We start from the raw sequence: 13,360 nt of genomic DNA on the forward strand, positions 1-13,360 counted from the left end.
CGTCATTTCGGTTTATTGCATAGAAAATAATCGCCAGCTAGATATGCTCAGTTAAAACTGACGAGACTTTTTGACCGGAAACGGCAATTTGGTTAGTATATTTTTCTTGAATGCATCATAATTTTCATTATTATTTCACATTTACTTGTGTGTTATTCAAATAAAGTTTTAAAACAGTATCTTTCGTGTTTATATGATTATAGAAAAGGCCTCGATGTGTACACAGGTAAAGTTTCCCATGTTCTATTTTAAGCCTCGAGGTCATAAAAATGTCAATCAGCTGATTGTTGTAAAAACACAACCATTCTATGATCTTCTATCTCAAAAGGTGTTAATTATTGATTGGATTTCAAACATTGTTCATAGATTATATTTTGGTGAATTTTTAAAACATTAACGCCTGCTAATTATCGATCATTATCCAATGTGTAATTTCGTAATTCAGCTTGGGTGATCTACATTTATGTTAAACAGGGCATTTATATATGGTTGAAGAATTTTATACATCAATCATTCCTTTTTGATATTTTTCTAAAAGAAAATTAACTTCTGATTATTATATTTTCTCACTTTCAACACTCGTGTCCAGCAAATAACCCGTGCATGGCCCCATCACCTGTTAACTGCTTTGCATAAACGAAACTGTGTAATTGGTAAATACTGCATATCAAAGGCAGTTCATTGCACAATTATTGTTTACAATGATTATAAACTGTGTAGTATTGTTAAACAGTTTATTTATTTTATACAAAGCGTAACAATTTAATTTGTACATCCGGGTCATAGAAACAAATCTATTTTTAGAACAAATTTATTTTCGTATCTCAGGTAAAGGAAAAGTCGGTACATAAATAAACTAAAACAAAATGTGTTTATAAACTTTATTGAAAGAATACACAATGAAATAAAATGTATGACAGTAGACAAATAACTTTTATTAGAATAAATAAGCATTCATTATGTTGTAAGTGGACTATGGACGTACATCTTTCTTCTTTGCTGATCTGCACTATCGATGTTATTTGACTCCGTAATTTGTCATTTCGGATATAAGCATACTCCGCTTTATTGCATAATTTCGTTTGACAAATAGGCTATGCAAATAACCGGAATGTACTGTATCTGCGAAAATTAGTTGGTTTACAGTATATTTAGCCTCACATTTTCAAAAAGCAAAATATGTTAACACTAACATCTCATGTTGTACTTTATAGGGGCCATTGGCATGGTAAAGTAGCCATTAAAATGTTACATATGGATTCCGATACAGATAACCAAGCTCAGCTGTCAGCATTCAAACAAGAGGTAAGTATTTTTTGGGTAAAGATTGCATGAAATGCTATCAAAACCCTATAATACTGACTTGATATTTAAATCTTCCAAGGCTTATTACTACCTTTTTGATACACAAAATATAGAGGTTTGATCATAACATTCTATACATCTTATCAATGAACTTTTCTGGAAATTTATCAATGAAATATATTCTCTGATATTAAAGTCACAAAACAATGTTACACCTGTCAAGAAAACTACATAACTTTTGCAAGTTGCAGAAATCTTATATCTGTTCTAAAAGTATAAACGATGTGATTGTTAAAATCATCTTTAAAATTTGGAATTATCTCCCATTGTCCAGAATTGTAGATAAATCACCTACAACCAATGCTTTTATACAATGCAATATTTAATTTTACTTCCCACTGATAAATTAAAACAATCTTTACCCTTCAGTGTTTACAAGCACTTTGTACTTACTGGTAGTTTTGTCATTACTATTTCCCCATCTAGAAACTGGTCATTAAAACATAAAAGCTTTATACTAAATTCATATTTGAATTACCTAGGGTGGGAGACCCTAATCCATAGTGGAAGTCTTGTTAAAAACACCTCCATAGAAGTAGTATTTGTAGAAAGGCATAAATTCTTCTGTTAAAAAAATGAATTAATGATAGACATTGTTTAAACATGCAGCAATAGTTCAATATATTGGGCTTAGTTCCCTCACATTGATATACATTCTTGATACAGATGCAAGAATGGGTTGAATAGAATGGACATTTAATATCGTAAATCTACTTAATGAATAAGTGAAGCAAACCATAATATAACAATTGTTCAGAGAGGGTGTAATTTACACAATGCCATACAGTCTTGATGTGTGTATTTTTTTTCAACACAAAGGTATAAACAGCAAACTTTTTATTGAACTCAAATTAATATATGAAATATTTATGATTACATTGATATATATATATTCTTTTTTCCCCAGGTTGCAATGTTAAAGAAAACTCGACATGATAATTTAATATTATTTATGGGTGCTTGTATGAAGCCTCCACATTTAGCTATAGTTACAAGGTAAGATATACATAGTACTGTAATTTCAGAAATTATTGTGTGCATTTGTTATTGTGATTTTATCCAGACAGACCAAAATATCAGAATAATTATTATGATTACAGGAAAAGCTGCATGCAAATATATGTGTCATATTTCAAGATTCAAAATTTGACTAAATGATTTGTATAGTTTTAAAATTAAGTTATTGCCATTTTAATTTCAAAATTTTCATTTAAAATTTACCATTCAAATTGAAAAACTCTAGACAGACCTCTGTGTCAACAATATAAAAGTAAAGAGATGTGATAGTGGTATGATGGCCAATGAGACAACTAACCCCCAAAGTTCAAATAAAGTGAATGTAAGCAATTATAGGCAACCAATCAACTTCAACAATGAGAAAAGACAATACTATATATTTTCTGCAATAAAATGCCCATACAGAATTTTAAGTAACAATTCAGTTCAAAGTTGAGAAAATAACAGCCCATTTTATAACAAAACAGTTTAATTTTTAAAGAGACATAGATTAAATTATTTTTCATTTTATGGAAAAGAAAGCATCAGCAAAGACAAAGATTTATTTAAGATAATGTATTATTGTACTTATTTATGATTGTTTTCTGTTTCAGTTATTGTAGTGGCCAAACATTATATGCATATGTACGAAGTACAAAAGAAAAAGTGCAGATGAATAAAGCTATACTGGTAGCTTCTCAAATAGCACAGGTAGGTGGTTATAAAAATAAGGAGATGTGATATAATTGCCAATGAGACAACACTCCATCAAAGTTAAATGAAGTTGACACGTACATATTCATAGTAAATTTTGTTATGTTTTGTAGTAATTGTCATACTCCTGTCAAAGATTGAGGTATTATGGTACATCAGTGTTAGTTTATTCTTCCAAGCACATTTTGCAAAAACTCAAGTATGCTTGATTGTATCTTTACCAAATTTTTACACACCATTACCTTTCAAGAAGACTATAACTATCTTTTCCTTTTGATGATTTTCTGTAGGCAGGTAGGTATGAGAGCTTATAGTCTGAATTCATAAAATAAAATATTCTTTCTATTTTTATGCCCCACCTACGATAGTAGAGGGGCATTATGTTTTCTGGTCTGTGCCTCCGTTCGTTCGTTCGTCTGTGCGTCCGTCTGTACGTCCCTTCGTCCTGCTTCAGGTTAAAGTTTTTGGTCGAGGTAGTTTTTGATGAAGTTGAAGTCCAATCAATTTGAAACTTAGTACACATGTTCCCCATGATATGATCTTTCTAATTTTAATTATAGTTTTGACCAGGGCTTCCAAAACGGTCATATATTTCGGTCATTTGTATAATGTCCGGTAAAAGACCGTCTGGGAAAAGCATGAAACGGTCATAATTTTTTCAAGGCTTTTTCGGTCATTTTAATATAATTCACGATCTTTTTGACCCAACATTTTGCCTTTAACAGCCATACATTTCCGGTCATAAAAGTGACATGTTGATTAATTACTATCAAAACAACCCTTACTTCAATATTTTCTAATTTTAATCAAGGCTAATTAGTTGTTGGACAGCTGAAAACTATAACTGTTCAGGTGACAGGTAAACTAATTTCAGTACCGGACATCGTATAAATTTAATCGTTCCATTCACAATTACTTTCGTACATTTCAGATGTTTGTATCTAATTGATTTAGTCCAAAAGATCAAATTTATAATAAATACTTTTATAAACTTGATTTGATGAAACATTTAAAAAGGTTTTACCCGAAAAAATCGTTAGAACTACTTTGTATGAAAAAGAACACGTGTGCGCATGTGCACAGGTGGGAAATTCAATTATGCATCCTACATTTCTTCAAATTTCTAAAACTATCATTGATACCTGTACCTAACGTTCATTTCAAGTATTTTGTTGAAGAAATAACGTGGAAAGAGCTTCTTCGCTCAGTCGTGCTATGTAAACGTACATTAACATTGTCAAGTCAACATCCGGTTTTGAAAAATGTGACTTTAAAAAGGAAAATAAAGTTCTGGACAACGTCAATTTGCACAAATAAAAAGTCTTATGCAGATATGACCAGGCTGATGTGCACACTTTGAATGATGCAATGCCAATTTTAACAGTTTATGACAGAACATCAAATTTTTATCAAAGTAAAGTTTAATATCGTTTTTAATCTAATGTCAATCATTGTGATGGCCATCTGATTACTATAATTGCCTTTTGTGACTTAGTCTTGGGGATTAAAATTCGGATCAGATATAAAATGTCCGGCTGGCTCAGAAAAATTTTGGAAGCCCTGGTTTTGACCCCAATTACATGGTCCACTGAACATAGAAAATGATAATGCAAAGTTCAGGTTAAAGTTTTTGGTCAAGGTAGTTTTTGATGAAGGTAAAGTTACATCAACTTGAAACTTAGTACACATGTTCCCTATGACATGATATTTCCAAATTAAAGTTCTGACCCCAATTTTCACGGTCCACTGAACACAGAAAATGATAGTGTGAGTGGGGCATCCGTGTACTATGGACACATTCTTGTTCTATTGCTATATAGATATAGTATATATATCATGTTATTCACACACTCTTTTCTTTACAGGGTATGGGATATCTTCATGCAAGGGGAATTATACACAAAGACTTGAAGTCAAAAAATATATTTTTAGAAAATGGCAAAGTTGTGATAACAGATTTTGGTTTATTTAATGTGACACGATTGTGTCATGGTAACAGGTAAGATATAGGTGATAGTTGTTGTAAGAAATATATGTATCTCTTTGTACTCATGACCTCATTATCACACTGTATAGCAGGTTAATTTCGCAGGGTGTACATTTTCGCGGTAGATCAAAATCTTCAAAATAAATACCGCAAATTTAAAAGTATTGTAAAGGTATCGATAAAAGTTTTGAATCCACCAAAATAATAACCGCCAAAATAATTTATTTACCTTATTCAATGTAAATAGCAAAAATAACCTGATATACGGTAGTTCATTAATACTGTAAATCCAGAAATTATTGTGTGCATTTATTATTGCCATGTTCAACAATGTACAAAAATGAGAGTTTGGTTATTGAGGTTTCAATAAAATATAAAAACAGAGCTATGATTTAGTTATCTGAATGTGTGTTCCTATTATTGGGATACCCATACAGTTGCATAATTCACATTAATAAAAATCTGGCAATAATTTCTGAATTTACAGTATAAATTTGATTATCTGAAAGTGGCCATTTGGCTGTTAGTATTAAACAGTAAAGCCGAAATAAAACAGTCTTCTTCATTTGACATTCTCTGAACGACAGTCAAAATATTTATGATAGATAATTTAGGCACATCAAAAGATCGATGTAGGATAAAAAACTTAAATCAAATAGTTTGGGGGTGAGGGGGTCAACATTGCTGTAAGTTTTGTTAATCTAAAATCGATTTTACATATATCCCTATTGGTCAATAAATTTTTCTTAATAGAGGGGGGGGGGGGGGGGTCAGTGAAAAAACTATGTGAATTAAGTTTTTTATCCTTCATTGAACTTTTGATGTCGTCCCTTAGAAAACTTTATTACAGTAACATTTTTTTACTTCCATGGAACTTCTTAGAACTGAAATTATTTATTTTACAAAGATGATGTAAAAGAAAAGAAATTTATGGAACGACGCATATGTCATTCAGCCCAAATTATACATGTGCATTCAAATTTAAAAAAAAATTGAAAACATTATTTGTATGCAGCTTTTCCTGAAATTGATTGATTAATCCTTTCCTCCATTAAATTTTTTTTGGCATACTTAATACGCATAGGATTTTTCAATAAAATGTTGAAAATATGCTTTAAAGTATTAATGCATTGTGAAAAACAAATATTGCAACAAATAAAAATAAGTCCGATATTCCTTCTCATATTAGATACAAATTTTATTAAGTCTACTGCAGACAATTTGTAGGCAAAGCGTTTCAAATGAGGTACTACACAGGCGTCATTATGGAGTATAAGGGGGGAGGGGGCATCAAAAGGCCTCACTATGGAGGAAAGGATTAATCTTTCATTTAGTCATTTGTTAACAATCACAGCAAAATGAGACAGCAACCGAACAACAAATGTAACCAAAAGGCATAAATTCAATTTCTCTTCAGTAATCATATACAATAAACACTTGCATTTATTATCATTGGCATGTAACGTGCATGTAACATCAGGCTAGAAACACTGTTAAATTATTAATAGACGGGAGGAATTTAAGAACATCACTTGACTTATGTGTTTATATTCGTAGGATACGATAGTGTTTAAACATGTGTTTATATTACAGAAAGGGAGAGTGGTTAAACATATCACCAGGATGGCTGTGTTACCTGGCTCCAGAAGTTATTAGACAGTTACAACCGTTAAGTGGTAAACTAGATCTCCCATTCTCAGAAAAATCTGATATTTATGCATTTGGGTAAGAAATATATTTTTGAACTAAGAAGATATTCTTTATAGTTTGGACGATTCCATTAAATTGCATGCTTATAAAATTAAATGGCTTCTCACAAAATGTAAAAGTATTCCACCATCTAATGGAGTGTCTTGTTTCAGAACTATATCTTGAAAGTTTCTGTTTCATTTTTTCTCAACTATTTTTGATAAGACTCCTAACGATTATGGGATTGACACCTTCAATAGACCAGGGTTTCTCCTGGGTCAATTATTTTTTTCGCCATTTTAAAATATTTTTTTGCCTAGAAACATTTTTTTTTTTTTTGCTTTGAATTTTCCTTCTTTCAAATAATATAAATTAAAGTTGTTTTTACAACAATTTTTTTCTTTTTCTTTTCCTCACTTGAATTTGGTCCCTCATTAAAGGGATAGTCATTTACATTGAAGGTTTCCACTCATTTCAGTGGTTGTTCCCAATCTGTTGAATACATTTCTTCATAATATCAGTTTTCTTTCCGAACCATCGTAAATGAAAAAGAAGTACCCTGTCAAATCAATTATCTATATCAAAGTCAAAGGTTAAAGTTTCTAATCAGAGATTTCTCTTGATTTTGAAATTTTTTCTTCATAACAACAGTTTTCCTTTCCCGACCATCGTTAATAACAGAAGTAGAGAAGATGTCAAAAGTTTGCTTCAAACATGTGTGTCGCAAAGGGCTTAATAAATCCTTTATGTGACATGTGAGGGACGCCATTTAACCATATCATTTTGTCAAACAATACAATCAACGAGTTCAAGGTGAATTCTGAGTATTGTCTAAGGTTCCAGAAACCCGAAACAAAATTAATAAACAAGATGGATGAAATTAAATAGTCAAATATATTTCTTTTGCCTAATTCTTTCACAAGTGATGAATTTTAATCGCCACAATAATTATTTTTTCGCAAAATGCGAAAATGGCGACCACCAGAAGAAAAACCCTGGTACATGTATAGACACCTGTTTTGTTGAATGCTTCTTCCTTCCATCTTTTTTATATTATTCTGTATATATAATTTAAACTGAACTCAAAGTAAACATGTATCCTAATTTTCAGGACTGTATGGTATGAGCTTCTCTGTGGTGAGTGGCCATTCCGAAATCAACCTCCAGAAACTGTTATATGGCAGGTGGGAAAGGGACTGAAGCAATCATTAGGAAGTATTTCAGGAACCAGGGAATTTAAGGTAATATATGTTTCTTTTAACTTCTGTACAAATCTAGGAATATCAATGGTTAAAAGATAACATGTGGAAACCCTGTATACTGTAAATTCAGAAATTATTGCGTGCATTTATTATTGCAATTTTGTCATTTTAGACTTAAGTGATTTTAATTTTTACGATTTTGAGAAAAATCCTGTTAAATTTATATAAAATATTTTAAAATGCGAGTTTAAATTATTGCGTTTACAACTCAGTTGCATTTTTCGCAATGATAAAAACCTCACATTAATTTCTGAATTTACAGTATTTAAAAAAAAAAAAGCTAAAAAAAGCCAGAAAACACATCAATAGCTATCAAATTGGTATTTGTTTTTGTAAAGACCAATTTAAGTAGGTTGTTAATATTGAAGATTTGATCACTTTAAATGGACACTTTGTCTGAATTTCACATGTTAAGATAGTCAATAAGATAAATTTGCATACTGTAAAGTCAGAAATTATTGCGTGCATTTATTATTGGGATTTTGTCATTTGAGACCAAAAGGCTATATTATTTTTTTGCAATATTGAGAAAAATCCTGTTAAATTCATATAAAAAAAATACAAGTTTAAATTATTGCGATGAGTTGCATTTTTCGCAATAATAAAAAAAAAACTCAATTATTTCTGAATTTAAGTATTGCATGTTAGAATTGAAAACATCTGACTTCTCACAGGCTTTAGCTTTCGGCTAATCAATTTCAAATTCCAATATTATATAGCATTAAGACATATACTTAATCTTTTTCAGGATTTGTTAATGATGTGTTGGACTTTTAACAATAGTGATAGAAATTCCAATATAATGTAGCATTAAGACATATACTTTATCTATTTCAGGATTTGTTAATGGTGTGTTGGACTTTTAATATACTTAATCTATTTCAGGATTTGTTAATGATGTGTTGGACTTTTAATATACTTTATCTATTACAGGATTTGTTAATGATGTGTTGGACTTTTAATATACTTTATCTATTTCAGGATTTGTTAATGATGTGTTGGACTTTTAATATACTTTATCTATTTCAGGATTTGTTAATGATGTGTTGGACTTTTAATATATTTTATCTATTTCAGGATTTGTTAATGATGTGTTGGACTTTTAATAATAGTGATAGACCTGACTTTGCCTGGATTTTAAAAGCCTTAGACCGTTTACCTAAAAAACCTCTTCATCGGAGTCCTTCACATCCTATCCATATATCACGCAGTGCCGAATCAGTTTTCACATGACAAACATCTGACATGGGCACATCAGCTATTTTATGTGATATAGCCGCAGCAGAGGCTATAAATTCTGCCGGGAGTCATCCCACCACAATAGACGAGTTGGCCAGTTTTGTGAATGTCCAGTACAATTTTTCCATTCAGGATGAGGAATATAGTTATGTCATGAAGATCACATTCACACCATATGTATTATCTGGATAGGGAAATTATATCTGACCGTGATGTTTAAAAGGCTGCAAAACCGTCTCCAAAGCTAGCAAAAGATAAATGTGTTTTAATGCATGTCAAACTAAGTCAAGCATTTGTTTGAATTTTCTGTGTTCTTTTAACTAGAGAGGTTCAGAACATCAGTTTTTATCACTTTCTTATTTATCACCTGTGTCTTTGAGGTCTTCCTTTGCCTGTAGTAAGGATGTCCAAAATATTTTTTACATTCACTTGTTGGAGTTGGGGGGGGGGAGTAATATCAATAATGGTTTCAGTTGTTCAAGGCTTTGTTTTTAATTTGCTGCTTTCATTATTTGTTTTTAAGAAATGTATACTCTTTAAGTGAATAAATATTAAATTAATTGCATTCTGTTCAGCACAAGTTGGTATGGTTTTAAATTAAAGTTATTCATTGGTTGCCTTTTAAAGTTGCAAATTTTGTGAAGGAAGCTGTCAAATTCAATATTGTCTGCTGTCGAACATGATACAGTTGACTTTAATTAATTAAATTTTAATGTATTGAGAATATTTCTGAGACTATCTAAAAAAAGATTAAGTTTTAGAAAAACTGAAATCTTCAAAAGATTTCATATCTTATAAAATAAATTAAGTTATTTAAAAGGAGTTAATCTTTGTGTTATTTATCAAAGGGAGATAACTACAGTCAGCCATCACAAAGTAATTTACATTTTTAGGCCAGTATAAATCATAAAGTTTTTTCTGATATATATCTCCCTTAGAGAGCTTTTGGTTTTGTTTTGAGATATATAGACAAGGGGGCTACTTAATCAAGTTGGCAATATATTACCAGCCAACATAACTTGCTACAGTTTGTTAATCTTATTGTCATTTTTGACTGAGGATGATTTTGTTTTTATCTATATTGCTTGCTTAAAAAATACCATCAAATTTTTAAGAGTTTTATAAGTTTGTTATTGGACTGTTGGTTATTTTCCTAACAGTATTTATTGCCTGAATTTCATTATTTTAAAGTATTTGCTTTAAACTATTGGTAAACATTTGAGAACAGGACCAAGGATGTGTTGGAAAAAACAAGTAAACAATGAAGTAATCTTGAAGCTTATAGAACTGATGTTCATTCTGATCTTTTATTTTTCAAATTTATCCCAGGTTTTGATAGTTATCAAAGGTTTCAGGATTATAATTTAGTATGCCTGACGCAGGTTTCGTCTACATAAGACTCATCAGTGATGCTCATATCAAAATATTTAAAAAGCCAAACTAGTACAAAGTTGAAGAGCATTGAGAATTGAACAAGATCTTGTGATTCGCTAAACTTGGAGTTGGAGTATGAACCATTATGCTGTCTTATCAATATTTCAATTTCCTTGGTCCTGTTCTGGGAAAAATAAGTCATTTTAAAATCGATAATGGTAAAGGAAGACAATCTCTAAAGCCCTTTTCCTCCCGCATTACACTTTTGTAATTCCCTAAAGAAGAATGGCTGTCTGGCCTTTAAGACATTACAGGTGATAATTGTTAAGGTTTTATTTTTTACACAGCCATTTTAGTACATTTTGATTTGTATAAAAATCCCCATGCCTTTGTGAAACGCTTTGGCTTGTAGATTTTTTACTGAACACTTTAAAGATAAACATTTATTATCAGATACAACAAGAGATGTTTTTCATTAGATAAAAGTATTATTCCTGATTAGGATTTCTGCTTTTGCTAAGTTTTTCATTCATTAAGTTATTAAATTTGAATACTTCATTTGAATCTGTGAAGTAATTAGTCATGTTTTCTATATTATATCATGTGAATGGTCAGTATCTGGTCAGTACCTTCAACACCATTTAGTTTGACAACTATGGTATTTCATACTATATATGTGATATACATTTTTATTATCTATATTTTCATTATATATGACTGAAGTGCTACACAAATTTATTTATATAGAGTGCATTAAACTAAGGTATAAAATTGGTAATTATATGGAGATATATTCCAAATCATATTCATTTTTTCTCAATTTTTGGAGTTCCCACAGTCAATGCAATTGACTTCATACCAATACCAAAGTTGGAAATTATACTCTACAAAAGTCATCGTTATTAATAAAAGGAAAGCTCTTCTAGTGGTGAAAACTATCAAAAAGATTAATGATTCCCTTTTAAGTTTGAGATAAGAGGAAAGAGGGGGGTGGGGGCTTAAAACTAAAATACTTGAATAATTTTGATAAGTTGTCAACAGTCTATACAAAGGGGAGATAATAAATGAATCTTGCAAAGCATAAACTCCAAAAAAAATATCTATGAATAATTCCCTTGTGTAATATCTGAAATGCATAAATAGACACTGATCTCATTTCAACCACATAATTCTGAAAAGTACCATAGCCCAAAAAATAAGGAAGAAAATTTGTATGTTGAGAATATCTGTATAAAATATTGAATATTTTCAAAAAAAACATGGGGGAAACATTGGTTTATTTATTTAATTAGAATGACTTATATCTATTAAACTATGCAGAAATTTTGTCAAGAAACATTAAAAGCATCTCTAATTTAGATGCTACCTAAAAGTCATGGTAACCATAAAATAAGACAATTTTCATTATATCTGTAAGCTGTTATTTAGTGTTAAGCTGAAGGATCTTTCTGTGTACATTTTAAATTTCAGCTTATATTTTAGTCTCCAAATCTGAAATGCGTCTTTTCTTTTCCAGAATTATTATTGCATGGATATGATTTGGAAAATCACAACTTTTATGAAATCAAGTATAAAATTTTCATTTGAACTGTACTGTCTTGATCTTTAGAGATTTTTGTTAGTGTGATAATGATACAATCAAATGAAGCACTCAAATGACTAGGAATTAGCCTTTACTTTTAAATCATTCCATTTTATTGTGTGCTAGTGATTGAATGTTTGTATCTCAGAATGTGTGTGGATACTGCATTATTTAATTGATACTTGTTGGAGTATGGGCGGATAACTCTCTGAATGAATTGTTGTAAATGTAATTAAATCTTATTTCAAAAATATTTATGTTTCTAATGCAAAAAATAAAGTAAAAACCAATATAAAATGTGTTTTATTTTATTTGGTATAGATGAAGGATTGTTATTGGACACTCATTGCTTCATCTGACCTTGAACTTATTTTCATAGTTCCTTTGTTAACATTCACTTTTCCATATTAGGTCTTTTTCTCTGATATCATAAACATTACCGGTAAATGAATTGTATATTTGATGTATAGAATGATTTAATGGTGTACAAGACCATCTCATGCAGGAAGGTTTTATCTGACCTTGACCTCACTTTCATTGTTCATTGGTCAACATTAGGTTTTAAAATTTTGTCTCTAACTTACTACATGCAATATGTCAGCTTTGTTTGGTGTGCAGATTAATTGTTAGGTTTACATGTTCAACTGACTGTGTTCATCTTACCTTGATTTCATTTTAATGGTTTATATGCTGTTAAAATTTTGTGGTTAGGCCATTTTATCAGATACTTTCAGCAATAGGTCAACTATATTTGGTGTATGGAAGAATTGTAAGATGCACATGTTGGTTTGACAAGGTTTATCTGATCCTTGATCTCATTTCAGTTTTAGGTTTATGAGATACCTTCTTACAGACTTAACATAAAATTCAATCATGATCAGTAAAGCAGACGAGACATGTTTTCTCCTGTTTGGGTTCTTATATGAGTTGTGATATTGGTTTTCGTAGGACATGGGTGTTGGTGTGGTCTATAATTCTGGGAAATTCTTTGATCTTTTTGTGCATGAAATGACATTTAATATCAAGTAACCAAGTTACAGAAAAGAGTTACCCAACAGTAAGCTGTTAACAAAATGAAGGAATAAAGATGTAGAATTTCAGTCACTTTATGTATTTATATTATAGCGAACCCTATTGAACCTTTCTATAGAT

At 30.5% G+C, this 13,360-nt stretch overlaps 1 protein-coding gene across 3 annotated transcripts in view; it reads left to right on the top strand.

Moving 5' to 3' along the window:
* LOC134680638 (kinase suppressor of Ras 2-like) overlaps positions 1–12,505 on the top strand; it is a 41,709-nt gene extending 29,204 nt beyond the window's left edge. For all 3 annotated transcript variants that reach the window (XM_063539763.1, XM_063539762.1, XM_063539764.1), the window contains 7 exons: positions 1,215–1,305; positions 2,273–2,361; positions 2,976–3,072; positions 4,941–5,074; positions 6,656–6,787; positions 7,863–7,992; positions 9,091–12,505. In XM_063539763.1, the coding sequence (XP_063395833.1) occupies positions 1,215–1,305; positions 2,273–2,361; positions 2,976–3,072; positions 4,941–5,074; positions 6,656–6,787; positions 7,863–7,992; positions 9,091–9,246 (829 nt within the window). In that variant the 3' untranslated portion in view covers positions 9,247–12,505. The remainder of the gene's footprint in view (positions 1–1,214; positions 1,306–2,272; positions 2,362–2,975; positions 3,073–4,940; positions 5,075–6,655; positions 6,788–7,862; positions 7,993–9,090) is intronic.
* Positions 12,506–13,360: the final 855 nt, after the last annotated feature.

This window comes from Mytilus trossulus, chromosome 8 (assembly GCF_036588685.1).
Source record: "Mytilus trossulus isolate FHL-02 chromosome 8, PNRI_Mtr1.1.1.hap1, whole genome shotgun sequence".
Classification (NCBI taxonomy): Eukaryota; Metazoa; Mollusca; class Bivalvia; order Mytilida; family Mytilidae; genus Mytilus; species Mytilus trossulus.